Source organism: Macaca mulatta, chromosome 16 (genome assembly GCF_049350105.2).
Source record: "Macaca mulatta isolate MMU2019108-1 chromosome 16, T2T-MMU8v2.0, whole genome shotgun sequence".
Lineage (NCBI taxonomy): Eukaryota > Metazoa > Chordata > Mammalia > Primates > Cercopithecidae > Macaca > Macaca mulatta.
In genome coordinates, this window is record NC_133421.1 from 86,867,637 (window position 1) to 86,884,055 (window position 16,419).

The window sequence follows — 16,419 nt, forward strand, 5'->3', positions numbered from 1 at the left end:
TTACAGGCGCGCACCACCACACCCAGCTAATTTTTGCATTTTTAGTGGAAATGGGGTTTCACCATGTTGGCCAGGCTGGTCTCAAACTCTTGACCTCAAGTGATCCATCCACCTCTGCCTCCCAAAGTGCTAGAATTACAGGCATGAGCCACGACGCCTGGGCAAGTCTGCGTGCATTAAACACGTATCTCCCCAGCACGGGCTCTGACATGTCCCTGTAACTGACTGAAGTGAAGCACACATGCCAGGGTGTATAAGGCCACCAGAAAATAAGGAGTAAGTGCCCCTGGGTCTCTTGGCACAGCCTAGATTATTAGCTGGCCCTGACTCTCAGCATTGTTTAAAGGGATTATTGAGCATTATCTCTTGTTTCTTTTGCTGTGGTAGTGAAGGGGTTGGGCTCTGGAGGGTGACATTTTAGTGTAAGATTGTTACTTGCCTTCCACTGTCTTTCTTAGAGTGACACTCCCCTAAACTATACCCCCAATCCTTTTTTTTTTGAGACAGTCTCACTCTGTCACCCAGGCTGGAGTGCAGTGGCGCGATCATGACTCACTGCAGCCTCAAACTCCTGAGCCCAAGTGATCCTCCCACTCAAGGATCAGCCTCCTGAATAGCTGGGAGCATAGGCGAGTGCCACTACCCCCGGCTAATTTTTATTTATTTATTTATTTATTTATTTTGTAGATACAGGTCTCACTGTGTTCTCCAGGCTGTTCTGGAACTCCTGGGCTCAAATGATCCTCCTGCCTCACCCTCCCAAAGTGTTGGGATTACAGGCATGAGCCACTGCACCTGGCTGCAGTCCTCTTATGCCACAAATTCCCATGCTGCTTTTGTTACGGTGGAGAAGAGGTTGAGCTCTGGAGGCTGAAATTTCAGTGACTCCTAATATCGTGCTAAGAGCAATGGAGACGATATGGCCCAAGGACCCAGCAACAGCGCCCCTACCTCAGGTTAATCCTGCGGGGGGAGATGTCCTGCCACGATGCTTCTGCCCACCTCCCGGTGCCTGTGCAGGTGTGACCAGCCTGCTGATACCGCGTCCTGAGATCAGCTTGAGGCGGCCAGGTGGAACGGCAGCTTCAGACTCAGGCTCCTAATGGCGGCTTCTCTGAGCAACTCAGTGTCTTGCTATGAACTCTTGGGAATCCTGTGCTTCGGTCCCAAGAGCACCTGGTAAGTGTTGCCTTTACCCGGCACCCATCGAGGCTTCCATTCACCGAGAGAGGTGACAACAGACAGGTGAGGAGCGCTCACTAATAAAGATGCTCTGCACCAGGCGTGGTGGCTCACACCTATAATCCCAGCACTTTGGGAGGCTGAGGCGGGTGGCTCACATAGGTCAGGAGTTCGAGACCAGCATGGCCAAGATGGAGAAATCCCATCTCTACTGAAAATACAAAAATTAGCCGGGTATGGTGGCAAGCACCTGTAGTCCCAGCTACTCGGGAGACTGAGGCAGGAGAATCACTGGAACCCAGGAGGTGGAGGCTGCAGTGAACCAAGATCACGTCACTGCACTCCAGCCTGGGCAACAGAGTGAGACTCGGTCTCAAAAAAAAAAAAAAGTGCTCTTGAAGCGAGGGGCACAGTCACAGTGTTTCAGAGTGCCCACTCTCGTAATTCGACTTTAAAGGGATCCTGTCTGAGGAAAACAGGAGGTGTGCTGCAAGACAAGGGCAGCAGCCTTCTCTTCTTTGATGCAGCACTGTGGTCCCACCAACCTGCCTTCACTGTTTGTTACCTGACATCACTTACCTTGCCCAGCATTGACTCCATCCTGTTCAGCCTGTGGATGACACTATTAGCTCAGAGAACAGAGAAAGGAGCAGTGCCACTTGAACACAACATGCAACACACAAACACTTTTTTGTTTTGGGGCACATGGTCTCTCTCTGGCACCAAGGCTGGGGTGCAGTGCTGCGATCATAGCTCACTGAAGCCTCAACCTCTTGGGTTCCAGTGATCCTACCGGCTCAGCCTCCCAAGTAGCTGGAACTATAGATGTGAGCCATCATGCCCAGCTAAATTTTAAATTTTTTGTTGAGGCCGGGCGCAGCGTCTCATGCCTGTATTCCCAGCCCTTTGGGAGGCAGAGGCGGGTGATCACTTAAGGTCAGGAGTTCTAGACCACCCTGGCCAACATGGTGAAACCCCAAATCTACTTAAACAAACAAACAAAAAATAAAAAAACTAGCTGGGTGTGGTGGTGCGTGCCTGTAATCCCAGCTACCTGAGAAGCTGGGTAGGAGAATCACTTGAATCAGGGAGGCGGAGGTTGCAGTAAGCCGAGATCCTGCCACTGCACTCTAGCCTGGGTGACAGACCAAAACTCTGTCTCAAAAATAAATTAAATAAATGAATAAAATAAAATTTTTTTTTTGTTGTCGAGACAGGGTCTCACTGTGTTTCCCAGGTTGGTCTTGAACTCCTGAGCTCAAACAATCCTTCCACATCAGCCTCCTAAAGTGCTGGGATGACAGGCGGTAGCCACCGTGTCCAGCTGCAAACAATTCTTATGTTCTGTTTTTGTTTTTTTTGTAAAAAGATTGTGTCCTGTCACATTGGCTTGAGTGTTTACACTCATTGTCCCGGCTTCCATTCTCTCCTCAACCCACTGCTATCTATCTTCTGTCCCTGAAGCCTGGGGAATTCATGTCTAGCAAGGACACCAGAGGTCCTCTTATTACCGAAGCCCAGGAGCTGTCTTATTTCTCCTTCTGTTACCCATCTTTTGACTCTGTTCACCCCATACCACTTGACACTGTTGGGGAGCAGGACATCACTTCTCTCTCCTGGTTCTCCTTCCACCTCTCTGCTTATCAGCATCCTTCCCTGGTTCTTGTTCAGCTGGAGTTCTTTAGAATTCTGCTCTTGGTTTTCTTTGCATCTGAGTGATACCATACTCCCACCAATAACGTCATTCAGCCTTGGGTATGTCCCTCCCTATTCAACTGTTTCTGCTCTGTGAGGCTTTCCTCAACTCCCCAGAAACTGGCTCCATAGCACTGTCCCTATTTCTCATTTCTAGCACTTATCACACTGTATATAGACTTCTTTTATTCTGAAATGCTCTTTCTTTCTCCTTCCTTCCTTCTTTCTTTCTCTCTTTCTCTCTTTTCTTTCTTTCTTTCTTTCTTTCTTTCTTTCTTTCTTTCTTTCTTTCTTTCTTTCTTTCTTTCTTTCTTTCTTTCTTTCTTTCTTGACAGTGTTGCTGTGTCTCTCAGGCTGTCTCTCAGACTGGAGTGCAGTGGCACAATCAGGGCTCACTGCAGCCTCGACCTCCTGGGTTCAAGTGATCCTCCTGCCTCAGCCTCCTGAGTAACAAGGACTACAGGCATGTACCACCATGCCTGGCTAATTTTTTTTTTATTATTGTTTGTAGAGATAGTGGTCTTGCTATGTTGCCCAGGCTGATCTGGAACTCCTGGGCTCAAGCAATCTTTCCAACTTGGCTTCCCAAAGATTGCGGGCATAAGCCATGTACCTCGCACCTCTGTCTCTCTCTCTCTCTCTGTCTCCTTCCTTCCTTTTCTTTCTTTCTCTCTCTCTTTCTTTTTTTCTCTTTTTCTTTCTTTCTTCTCTTTCCTTCCCCTTTCCTTTCTCTTTTTCTTTCTCTTTTCCTTTCTCTCATTTTTGCCCTGCCTTGCACTCCCTTTCCCTCCCCTCCCCTTCCTTCCTTTCTTTTTTCTTTGTCCTTCCTTCTTTTGAAATTTTTCAAACATACATTACCACTACATTTTAATAGTTTGATTATATCCTTGATGAGAGAGACTGTTAGTTGCCACCAATATCATACATCCTTTGCTTCTTTCTTAGCAACAGAACTCACAGTTTGTAGCTGGGTGTGTGGTCACTTGGCACAGGCTACATTTCCCAGCCTTCCTTGCTCTTCGGTGTACCCATGTGATTAAGTTCTGGCCAATGGGAAGTATGTATGTGTGCTTATGTGTGTGCACGCATGTGTGCGCGCATGTTCATACATGCACATCATTTCCAAGGAAGTGTTCATCAGGGAAGCAGGTTTGCTCTTCTTCACCTTTTCCTCCAACTTGCTGGCTGGAGAGGGAAGACACATTGTGTGGATGGCAAAGTAGCAATACAGAAGGGGCCCGCGTTAGGCCATTCTTGAACTGCTATAAATAAATACTTCAGACTGGGTAATTTATAAAGAAAAAAGGTTTAATTGGCATTCTTAAGAGAAAGCAATAATTTCTTTTTTTTTCTTTTTTTCTTTTTCTTTTCTTTTCTTTCTTTCTTTCTTTTTTTTTTTGAGGCAGAGTTTCACTTTTGTTGCCCAGGCTGGAGTGCAATGGCATGATCTTGGCTCACCGCAACCTCCGCCTCCCAGGTTCAAGCAATTCTCCTGCCTCAGCCTCCCGAGTAGCTGAGATTACAGGCATGTGCCACCATGCCTGGTTAATTTTGTATTTTTAGTAGAGACGGGGTTTCTCAATATTGATCAGGTTGGTCTCAAACTCCCAACCTCAGGGGATCCGCCTGCCTTGTCCTCCCAAAGTGCTAGGGTTACAGGCATGAGCCACCGTGCTCAGCAACAAGAAAGCAATAATTTCTTAGTATCATTATATGTTCGAATAGTGCTTAAGAGGTTCCACAGGCTGTTCAGGAAGCATGGTGCTGGCATCTGCTTAGCTTCTGGTGAAGCCTTAGGGAGCTTTTACTCTTGGTGGAAGGAGAGAAGAGGGAACAGGCAGGTCACATGGCAAAAGTGGGAGGAAGCTCCAGAGAGTAGGGGGAGGTGCCACCCATTTTTAAGTGAGCAGATCTCATGTGAACTCAGAGAGAGCTCACTTATGGCCAAGGGGATGGCCCAAGCCATGCATGAGGGATCTGCCCTGATGATCCAAATGCCTCCCACCAGGCTGGACCTCCAACACTGTGGATTACAATTCAACATGAGATTTGAGTTCAGACTATCTCAGGGCCTACTGTCCTGATGATGAGGAATAAGACCACCTGCATCCACACAGCTTAGCCAGCAGGACTGAGACCTAAGACCTCTGGGTCAGCATGACTTTCTATTTGATCCAGGAGATTCTTGTTCAGGAATATTAGACTGTAAACCAGTATGTGCCTTCACTGTTTGCCTCAATAAATTCATGAAAAAGCATTTATTATAACAAAGATTGCTCATCTTGGCAATTAACCCCCTTCTCTGAATGATAGTATAACCACTCAAGGGGTTCACCTTGCCTGCTGCCTAGAGAGAGCTGATTTATCAGGACAGGGGAATTGCAATAGAGAAGGAGTCATTCACACAGAGCTGGCTGTGCAGGAGACTGGAGTTTTATTATTACTCAAATCAGTCTCCCCGAACATTCAGGGAGCAGAGTTTTTAAGGACAACTTGGTGGGTGGGGGGAAGCCAGTGAGCCAGGAGTGCTGATTGGTCAGTGATGAAATCATAGGGAGTCAAAGCTGTCTTCTTGTGCTGAGTCAGTTCCTGGGTGGGTGGTCACAAGATCAGATGAGCCAGTTTGTTGATCTGGGTGGTGCCAGCTGAGCCATCAAGTGCAGGATCTGCAAAATGTCTCAAGCACTGATCTTAGGAGCAGTTTAGGGAGGGTCAGAATCTTGTAGCCTCCAGCTGCATGACTCCTAAACCATAATTTCTAATCTTGTGGCTAAAGTTAGTTCTACAAAGGCAATTTAGTCCCCAGACAAGTAGGAGGTTGGCGGGCTGGGCGCTGTGGCTCACACCTGTAATACCAGCACTTTGGGAGGCCGAGGCCGGCAGATCACGAGGTCAGGAGTTTGAGACCGGCTTGACCAACATGGTGAAGCCCATCTCTACTGAAAATACAAAAATTGGCCGGGCGCGGTGGCTCAAGCCTGTAATCCCAGCACTTTGGGAGGCCGAGACAGGCGGATCACGAGGTCAGGAGTTCGAGACCATCCTGGCTAACACGGTGAAACCCCGTCTCTACTAAAAAATACAAAAAACTAGCTGGGCGAGGTGGCGGGCGCCTGTAGTCCCGGCTACTCGGGAGGCTGAGGCAGGAGAATGGCGTAAAAACCCGGGAGGCAGAGCTTGCAGTGAGCTGAGATCCGGCCACTGCACTCCAGCCTGGGCGACACAGCGAGACTCCGTCTCAAAAAAAAAAAAAAAAAAAAAGGAAATACAAAAATTAGCTGGGCACTCGCCTGTAATCCCAGCTACTCGGGAGGCTGAGGCAGGAGAATAACTTGAACCCAGGAGGCGGAGGGTTTCAGTGAGCCAAGATCGCACCACTGCCCTCAAGCCTGGTGGACAGAGTGAGACCGTTTCAAAAAAAAAAAAAAAAAAAAGGAAATAAAGTTTTTTGCGATTGGTTGATGTCTCAAGTCTGCTTTTTCTTCAAAATGTTTAATTGAAGTATAATACACATATAAAAGCTTGCAAATCATAAATGAATGTATGGCTCAACAAATTTGCCAGTCTCTTTTAATCTGTAGATTGACCCTTCCCCTCTTTTTTTCCTTTGGAATTTGATAAAGAATATATTTGTCTTGTACTGTTTCCCACAGTCTGTACTTTGCCAGTTGTTTTTCATGGTGTCATTTAGCATGTTCCTCTATTCTGTACTTCCTGTAAATTGGTGGTTACATCTAGAAGTTCATCAGGTCAGGTCAAATTTTTTTTTTTTTTTTTTTGACACAGAGTCTTGCTCTGTTGCCCAGGCTGGAGTGCAGTGGCGTGATCTCAGCTCACTGCAACCTCCACCTCCCAGGTTCAAGTAATTCTCCTGCCTCGGCCTCCTGAGTAGCTGGGATTACAGGCGTCTGGCACCACTCCCGGCTCCTTTTTGTATTTTTAGTGGAGAGGAGGTCTCACCATGTTGACCAGGATGGTCTCAAACTCCTGACCTCAGGTGATCCACCTGCCTTGGCCTCCTAAAGTGCTGGGATTACTGGCATGAGCCACCACGCCCAGCCTTAAAGCATCTTTTGAAGGTGGATGTGATTTCCACAAACAGGCAAAAGCCAGTCAGACTGAGTGTAGTGAATAATGTGGGTGACCAAGCTGGAAGATGATGGTTTAACGTGGAACACAAGGGGTGATGAGGCCATGAATGATTTGCTTGTGTGTCTGGTAAATTGGCTTTGATGGAAATTCCTAAACAGGCCCAAAAACGTTCTGTCCAATGGCAGCATGAAATGTACAGCCACCCAGGGTGACTAATGTGAACGGAACAACAGTGACATTGACGGTGAAATTGCATGTTGGTTATAAAACCAGCTTTGCTGTGTGGGTGGACATACGAGGTGCCCCTTTCTGGTCATGAGCTCCTCTTAAGGACCCCAAAATGTCTCAGTGTACCCGATTGAAAATTGGAGCTGGACTGTGCTCTCCTGCTGAAATTCGCGAGGTCCTTAGCAACCCCACCTAGGACCCCTCGATTCCGAGGGGCAGACCCTGGGCGCGTGTCTCATTTTCAAGCCCGCGGCCCGACACTAGAGCCGTCTGGATGTGTTGACAAGAATGCCGCTGGGCTCCACCCGGGCCCTACCGAGCCCTGGGCCGCGCAGCACCGGCGTCCGCCTCCTCCCCATTAGTCGCCGAGAATGCGGTCGGGGCACTGCGCGCGAGGAGGCTGGTGCTCGTGAACAGTCAACAAGAAATGAGGAAGAACGGGGGCAGCCGCCAGGGCGACCGACCAGAGGCAGGCCTCAGAGCAGCAGCCAGGCGGGAGGGCCTCGGTGGCTCTAACCTCCCGCCGACTTCCCTTTTCCCGCTCGGCGGAACCCCTCTCAGGCATGCTGGCAGTCCCCAGGGGCCTCACTCAGCCTCCGCCCGCTACTCGCGAAGTCCCACCCGTGCCCCGCCCCCCAACACGTGACGCAAAACTGGGCGGTCCACTAGGACCTCGGGCCTAACAGGCCGTGCGTCAGGGCCGGCGCCTTCTGCGAGCTCCTCCCACGCCCGCGGGTCTGGAGCTCGCGCCTGCGCAGTTTGGACCCAGGGTGTCACCACCCCCTCCCCCCCGCTCCCCTTCCTTAGCAACCGTCACCCGCTCCCGCCCCCGCTCCCTCGGTCGCGGCCGCGCACGCGCGCCCCTACCGGCGCCCGGCCCCGCCCACCCCGTCACCCGTAACAACCACAAGTGCCCTCGCCGCGCCCCTTCCCCCTCCCGCCTCCCCGGCCCCCTCCCCGGAACCGGCGGTCGAGCTGCGGCCGCCGAGCAGTGGAACCGCGACTGCCCAGCGGAGCCGCCGGTATGAGCGTCCCTCGCCACCCCGCGTCCCAGGCCCGGCCTTTCTGACAAGAGGTAGGCTCGTCGTCGCGGCGGGTCCGAGTGCGCCCCTGCCCCGGTCCCGGTCTCCGTGGAGTCCGGCGCCTCTCGGACGGGCCCAGCGGAACTCCCGGCCGCCCGCCCGCTGCGCCCGTCCCTCCCCGGCCCCGGCTGCCCTCGGCGCCCGAAACGGGCTGTGCCCCCGCCCCCCTGCTCGCCCCTCGCCCCCGCCCCCACCCCGCGAGGCTTCCAGCTCCCGGGAGCCGCTTTTTGCTGAGAGCGGAGTTTCGGGTCCGGAGCCAGTGCCCGCCCCGCTCTCCCCTCGGCCGGGGCTTTGGCCCGGTGGGGCGCAGCCGCGCGGGACCCCTGCTAAGCGGCCCCGGGCGCTGGCCGCCCCTCGAGCCTGCTCGGGATGCGTTCAGTGGGTCTGGCCATTGGCTCCTGTTTAAACAGCGATTGTCATGCAATAGAAACCGCCCGGGTCCTGGATGCCACTTGGTCGTTGTCACTCCGGATGCCCGCGTAGGGCGTTTATCTGGACCAGAGCATCGGCAGCTGGGACCTGGCTGTGGTTCACAAGCTCGTGAATTAGCAGGTTCTTAAGTTAGTGTAGCCAGTTCTACCAGGCGGTGGAATCCTGAATGGATGTTATAGTTTCTTAAACGAGCATTACCCTTTTTTGCTTCCTCCCCCCACTCTTGTTTGTACCCGGTGATCGTCCTCTTATCTGGGAGATAACCCTAAAATTAATTTTCCCAATAAAATTTTTAAAAGATGATTGGATTCCCACTGTGCACCAACACTGTAAGGTTTGCAGCAGTAAAAAGAACGTGGTCCCAGCACATCAGGATGTGTCAGTCTCGCAGTCAAGATCAATATTAGGAAAGCTTCAAGTCGAGTTTGGAGAACTTGGGAGTTTGGCTCTGATTCTCATGATTTTAGAGGTGGAAGTCTTTCAAGATCATCTTCCCGAAAACCTCATGTTACAGAGATGAAACTGAGTCCTAGGGAAGGCAAATGGCTTACTCGTAGTCACCCAGAGTTATTCCTTAGCCGTTTTCACACTGTCAGATGGTGGTGGTTTCCACCATGACCTCCTCCTCTGAGAGGTATGCCAGACATACCAGAGAAAGTTCCAAAACTGTTTAAACGTAGTGGTATACATAGGAATTTGATACCGGCGCGGTGGCTCATGACTATAGTCGTAGCACTTTGGGACGCTGAAGTGGGCAGATCCCTTGAGCCCAGGAGTTTGAGACCAGCCTGGGCAACATGGGGAAACCCTCTACAAAAGAAAGTATATGGTGGTGCGTTCCTGTGGTCCCAGCTACTTGGGAGGCTGAGGCTGGAGGATCACTTGAGCGCAGGAGGTGGAGGCTGCAATGAGCGGAGATTGTGCCACTCTTGGGCAGCAGAGAGAGACCCTGTCTCCAAAAAAAAAAAAAAAAAAAAAGAAGGAATCTTGGAAATTTCTGAAATAAAATATATCTTTGTAATCTGTCTTTTTTTTTTTTTTAACAGCTAGACTTTGGGCTCCTTGAGAATATTCAGTTTTATACGTTTGAATATCCTCTCACCATGTTCAGCGGAAAATACCATTCTTAATGATTATCCTCAACAAGACAGGTAGGCTCATTCGATTTTTCTTTCTCACTTTAAATAGAGGAGACAGAGGACTGGCAAGTCCAAGTGTGTTCTTAGAGCAAACTATGTAGGCTGACGCTAGAGAATGATTGTGCCCGTAAGGATGGCTCCCCTACTGTGAATTAGGTGTGAACATTTAACCGATTCCTTACAGATAGTAGCTATTTGAGGCTAGAGATTTCAGTGGAGCCTCTTTAGCCAGAGTACTTGGCATCTCTGCCACTTGAAGACAGGTCGCCAAAGCTGTAGTGTACACAGTTAGAAAATAGGAATTGACACTTTTCCTTTGAAGCTAGCTTTTGAGGAGTATACCATAATTTGAGATACAGTAGTATTTTTTTCCAGTTTTATTTCTGTTTTCCCAGAGGTAATATCTTAACACGAGATCATTTTTATTTGGCTTCTGGTAGAAGTTGTTTAAGAGAAAATGATCCAAGCACTAATTATGTTGGTTATTAGAATAATAGAATCATAACAGTTCATTGCTGGAAAGGACTCAGGTCAGGTCATGTAATGAATGCCGAATCCCAGTAAGTCGATGAGGGGATTGGAGCCCCTCTCACACCAGTACTGTTTGCCTCATTGCACTTTGTTCGCTTTTTCTTATTGTTTAATTACCTCCCCCTGCCCTTGTGTATTTAAATATCATCTTTTCATTTTCATGTGCATAGAATTATGACCTATTGTGGTCTCTTTCTGTCGTTAGAATGTGGTATGATGTGTCAGTGCAAACTTACTAATAATTTGTTTCTGCTCTGTGGTTGTTTATCACATATATTTATGTTTTGCAGGTGTGAGAGGATTGCTGTTGTATTTCAATCATGGTGCAGAAATACCAGTCGCCAGTGAGGGTGTACAAATACCCCTTTGAATTAATTATGGCTGTAAGTACTTGACATTTCAATTTACTCTTTGGCTTCTTATTTATAAAATACGGTGTTAGAATTTGATGATCTATAGATTTATTGTTTGTTTCCATGGCGTCACTTGTACTTATTCTGTTTTTATGCTTATGAACTGTATCGAGAGTGTGTAAAATGTGTTTAAAACGTAAGCCTCTGAAAATAAAAATCTGCGCGTTAAAAAAATGCACTTCAGGGTAATGTATGAATTGAAGTTAATTCTCCCTTTGAACACACGGAAGTGGGATTCTAAGCACTTCTTCTTCGGGATTGTGCTCTTTTTTTTCTTTGTTAGAGCAGCAAAGGGATGTGGAGTGTGGTCTCTGCTGCTCACGTGGAAGAGTGCTCTGCCTGTGGGTGAATTCACTTTAGGTAGTGTTAGAACTGAGCACTGTGCGATGGAGTTTTACTCACCTGATTCAAATGACTCAGCTGAATGAGTTTTTCCCCCAGTATCAAATCCATGAGTTCAGTTAGAATTCCACACATGGGGTAAAGTCTTAATTTTCTTTGTTATTTACCTGAAGAATTTGACTGAAAATAAGCATATTACTAGATGCAAAGCAAACCTTTTCCAGTTATTTTTAGATTACTGTAGGGTATTCCTTCTTTTCCTTTCTCTTTTGTGTTATTATTAAGATATACATACCAGAAAATATGATACAGGCAGGAGAATGTGTCTTTCGTGAGCACACACCTGATGAAAACACGTGTGTCACACTCAGCGCACCTGGGATACTGGCACCAAGGTCAGGAAGTCAGGAACCAGAACGTAGGCGACCCAGGAAGAAGTCCGCCCTGGTTCAAGTGAGCCACTGTTTTGACTCCTAACACACAGGGGACTGTTACCTGTTTCTGTTCCTTCTATAAATAGAAACACAGGTGTTTTAGCAGCTGGCTGCTTCTGCTCAGTGTATGTTTGTGGGATTTATCTAGATCAATAGTTTTGAAAAACAAAAAGTCCTCTTATAGGAACAATTTACATGAGAGGGTTTGTTTTAAAATTTATTTTTATTTATTTATTCTTTTGAGACGGCGTCTGGCTCTGTCACCCAGACTGAAGTGCGATGGCGTGATCTCAGCTCACTGCAACCTCTGCCTCCTGGGTTCAAGCCATTCTCCTGCCTCAGCCACTCAAGTAGCTGGGATTACAGGCCTGCACTACCATGCCCACCTAATTTTTGTATTTTTAGTAGAGATGGGGTTTCTCCCTGTTGGTGAGGCTGGTCTCGAACTCCTGACCTCAGGTGATCCACCCACCTTAGTCTCCCAGAGTGCTGGGATTACCAGCGTGAGCCACCGCTCCTGGCCTATTTTTATTTTTATTTTTGAGACGGAGTTTGCTCTTGTCGCCCAGGTTGGAGTGCAATGACATGATCTTGACTCACTGCAAGCTCCGCCTCCTGAGTTCAAGCAATTCTCCTGCATTAGCCTCCCGAACAGTTGGGGTTACAGGTGCCTGCCCCCGCACCTGGCTAATTTTTTTTTTTTTTTTTTTTAGTAGAGATGGAGTTTCTCCATGTTGGCCAGGCTGGTCTCGAACTTCTGCCCTTAGGTGATCCTCCTGCCTCGGCCTCCCAAAGTGCTAGGATTATGGGTGTGAACCACCATACCTGGCCCATATTTTAAATTGAGGTATAATTTACATCCAGTGAAATGGTCACATGTCAGGTGTACAGTTTGATCAATTTTAACAAAATAATCCCTAACACTTTTGTCAAAAGACAGGACATTTGCGTCCATCCCCCGTGAAGGTTCCTTGGTGTGCCTTCCCTTTCAGGTATGAGGTTTTGGTTTGTGTGTGTGGGTAAGAAGTTCTGTGTTACTCTTAAATATGTGTAACTAGGGCTGTTGAGTATTTTATGTTGTTGACTTACCATGTTTTCCATTTGCATGTTATCTGCGCTGTTTTGGCTTTTGGTTGTATGAGACAAAGACTCTCTCCAGCCAGCTTGGGAAGGAGTTTTGTGAGTGGGAACATGTATAGTGTGATAGGAATCGCACAGGAATCCGGGAGTTCGAGCTGGGATGGGCTGAGCTCCAGAGCCTGGTGGTGGAGGGAGGTTCCTCGCTGCTCTGGGGGCCTCAGCCACAGTTTTTGTCTAGGATTTTGTCCCATGGGACTGTGCCTGGCTCCATGTGCTGGAGCCTTCTCCCCCGCCACCAGCTGGCTGCTTTGCTCTGTCCTGCTTTCCCTTCCTTGTGGCTTCAGCTGGAGGACTTGCTTAGCTGTCCAAAAGCCCTCTGGTCCCAGTTCAACTCTGTGGCATTTCTTGTTGCATTCTTTCAGTTTCTAAGTGACCAATTCCTGTCACATTTCATAGTTCACATCCTTGAGAGAAACTTGATCTAGTTCATTCCCCACCCCCACCCCTGCCCTGGCCCTGGGTTTGAGGATATTGGCTAGCCTGCGGATTGTCTGCCCTGGGTGGGAGGCCTGACCCGTGTTCAGTGAGCTGGGCTGGTGGAGCTGGGGAGGCGCTGGGGTTGTGGGCAGTGGGCAGCGCCGGGTAAGGCAGAGTGGCTGCCCATGGCCCGGGGTGGACACAGGACAGAGAGTTGGGTGGAGTGGCGGATGTTTTCCAAAACACTTGAGTGTGACTTAAAAAGCTTCATGCAACCCTCATAGTTTGAGGCAAAGGCTGGTTTCTTTGCCAAACGTTAGATTTAATAAAGAGGAGGTGTTTGGATTGTTTACGGTTTGGACTTCCTTATTTCCCTTACTTCACTATTTTCAAAATTGTGACGTTTGCCTTGCCGGTTTATGCAGGACTTTACAGAACTCGAAATTCAAATTCTGAGCTGCCACCAAGTTTTTACAATTAAACCATTTTAAAATTTTTGTTCTGAGGTAGTGGCTAATTTCCCTTCTTTTTCTTTCTTCTCCTTTTTTTTATGATTTAAAACTTACTAGTTAGAAACTTTTCTTTTTGCCTCACCAGCTTCAGGAAATTTTCTTTTGAATTGTTAGACAAAAATAAATAAATAAATAAACCCACAGACGCATGCACACGCATGTATGTTCTTCCACCCTGTAGTATAAAGAAAACATTTTGAAATCCGAAAATGAAGTATGTTACCTTTTTCCTTCCAGAAGTAGACTGTGGGTGATGTTTGTGTGGTGTGTTTTGCTCACATTTCTTACTGTAGTTGTATGGTATAAAATCCTCAGTATTTACTTTATTTTTTTCTCATTGAGGAAAACAGTAAAATGAGTTAACCTGAAAATGTCCTTTCCAGTTCAGCATTCAGAGTGAGGAAAGAGGTATAGATACAGTTAAGGTGAGAACGGAACTGTATTCCGCCGACGTATTTGTGAGCACGTCAGAAAGCGAACGTGCCTCACTAGAATGCATGATGGCGTCAGGAGTGGCTGGCAGGTGCCCGGCACGCAGTCACGGGAGGTGGGTCCAAGTCCTGGTTTATGTGAGTCCTGTGAGGTGAGAGAGGGGGGAAAAATGCCACCCACTCAACTTAATGCCCTTGTTTGTTTGTTTTAACCAAGAGTTTACTTGTAATTTAGTATTGCCAGAAAACTGTTTAGGTAAAAAGTGTCGAGTATAAATAGGTACACAGTCGGGTCAGATATGTTAATTGCATCTCACTTGATTTAATGAAAATTTACCATTTGTTTTGAGGTCAGTACCATTAAAAAAAAATGTTAAAGTTCTCATTAACTCGCTTCAGTGATATTTACATAGGCAAAATTGAAGTGGAGGTTTTTCAGTAGGCATTTGCGTGGTGTTCTTTCGTTAGATACCAACCCAGAAACAGAATGTCAGAGCTTTCAGCGAGTTGGAGAAATCACCTAGCTCAACCCTCCCTGGGAAGGAGGGCGGGGAATCCGAGACTCTGAGGTGGTGAAACTTACACAGGTAGTGCCGAGATCTGATTCTGGGATTTGGTGTTCTTTTCTCATACTGTGCTTCTTCCTCCTACCCACGGGTGTGTACCTGAAACATTTTAGGAAAGAGAAATCAAAACTTCTTGGCCACACACAAACGAAAGCCTCACACCTGACAGGGAGGGCACACCGGGAGCCTTTTGGTGGGATGGTTGCGCATGTCCTCTGTTTTGACAAAGGTGTGAGGGACTCATTTTTTAAATTGAGTTATAATTTACATACAGTGAAATGGTCACATGTCAGGTGTACAGTTTGATCAGTTTTAACAAAAGGGCTACGCTTCCTGGCTTGTGGGGAGGAGAAATGAATCAGTGAAGAACACGCTGATTGATTGTGCCTTAAAGGCTTTACGATCTCATGGGGGCATAGTGATATGATCCCACAGATTAGGAACGTAGAGTGGGAGGTATAATTCTAGGGTGCTTGAGTTGAAGTGTTTCTTTTGGAAATTTCTAAGATAAAGCACAAACTTTAAAAGTTAAACATGGTCAAATGCAACTCCCCCCCTCCCCCCATGTTAATGGCTCCTCAATAAAGGCTTCAAAGGGAAAATGAAGGAGGCGGGAGGCCACCTAGTGTAGGAGGGCAGGGTGGGAGAGGTCAAGGTCAGGAGCCCTTAAGGAGAGTTGTGGGAGAGAGGGAAGAACATGAGAGGCCACCTTCTGGACCCAATTTCTGTGGTGACAGCCGCAGGTGAGACGATGGCTTGGACTCAGGTCTGTCTTCTGCTGAGGACAGCTGTCCTCATTGTGACCGGTGGGAACACACGAATAGGCTCCACTAGCTCCTGTGCATCCCAGAAGCTGCTGCCCTGTCCAGTGCCGTTTCTGCCTGGGCTTTCCATGACACAGCAGATGCGGTCACCTCATTCTTTGCTCTCTCCTTTCCTCTCCCTCATCCCAGTTTCACTGTGCTCTAGGAGTGCTGGCATTCTCCAGGAACCCCTTCAGTGTCTCCGTCCTTTCAACAGACACACCCTTTAGACTGTGCCTTCAGGAACCAAGGCACCTGCTTCTGTCCCTCTCTATCCCAGCACTGCCATCGTTGCAGCGTAAGCCCCTCTCTTTGCAGGGAAAGACCAGGGGTCCCTTGTTCCTTTGCGCATTTACATCTTCCATCCCATAGGTCACTTTGCGCTCCCCTGCCACACACTTTCCGTTGTGTCTGTCCTGTGTTGAAGGCTTTCCTGTTATCTGTCCTCGCACATCTCAGCTCCTGTGCTTTTTTCGGCAAGGCCCTTTGTGGCTGTGTTCTGCCCGGTCCGTTTAACCTTATTTCATAATTATGCACACTTCCCAGCTTGAACTTGAACGTTTGTTTCTGTCTTGTTCCCGTTGGCCCGGACGCACAGTGCCGTTTCCTGCCCCCTCTTTTCTTTTTTCTTTTCAGACTTCTCTGCCTCAGATGTTTGCCATTCCCCATCTGTCTCTCCAGATCTTACCCATCTTGTCCTTCCCCGCCTCCCCGCTGCCTCTGAAGACTCCATTCATGTTTCTCTCCCTTCCCCAGGATACATTCTTAACGTTGGAGTCGGTATTAGGTACTTTCACTTGCAGTGGGAGTTTCTTTATTCACAAAGCCTCTTGAGTGTTGCTCTCCAACTATTTTGTGTGTCCTTCCAGGGCAGTGACCTTGCCGGTTATTTGTCTTGTTCTCCCAAGCACGGGTGCTAAGGACATAGTCTGTAGGCATGCAGATGTGTGTGACTTGTTCACACAAACTGTGAGGATGAG

At 48.1% G+C, this 16,419-nt stretch overlaps 1 protein-coding gene across 4 annotated transcripts in view; it reads left to right on the plus strand.

Annotated features, from left to right (window-relative positions):
- Window positions 1-8,171: 8,171 nt before the first annotated feature.
- The window catches only part of SEC14L1 (SEC14 like lipid binding 1), a 75,595-nt gene continuing 67,347 nt past the window's right edge, over window positions 8,172-16,419 (plus strand). For 3 of the 4 annotated variants that reach the window (XM_077968854.1, XM_015120347.3, XM_077968857.1), the window contains exons 1-3: window positions 8,188-8,272; window positions 9,758-9,862; window positions 10,672-10,764. In XM_077968854.1, the coding sequence (XP_077824980.1) occupies window positions 10,702-10,764 (63 nt within the window). In that variant the 5' untranslated portion in view covers window positions 8,188-8,272; window positions 9,758-9,862; window positions 10,672-10,701. 4 annotated transcript variants of the gene reach the window in all.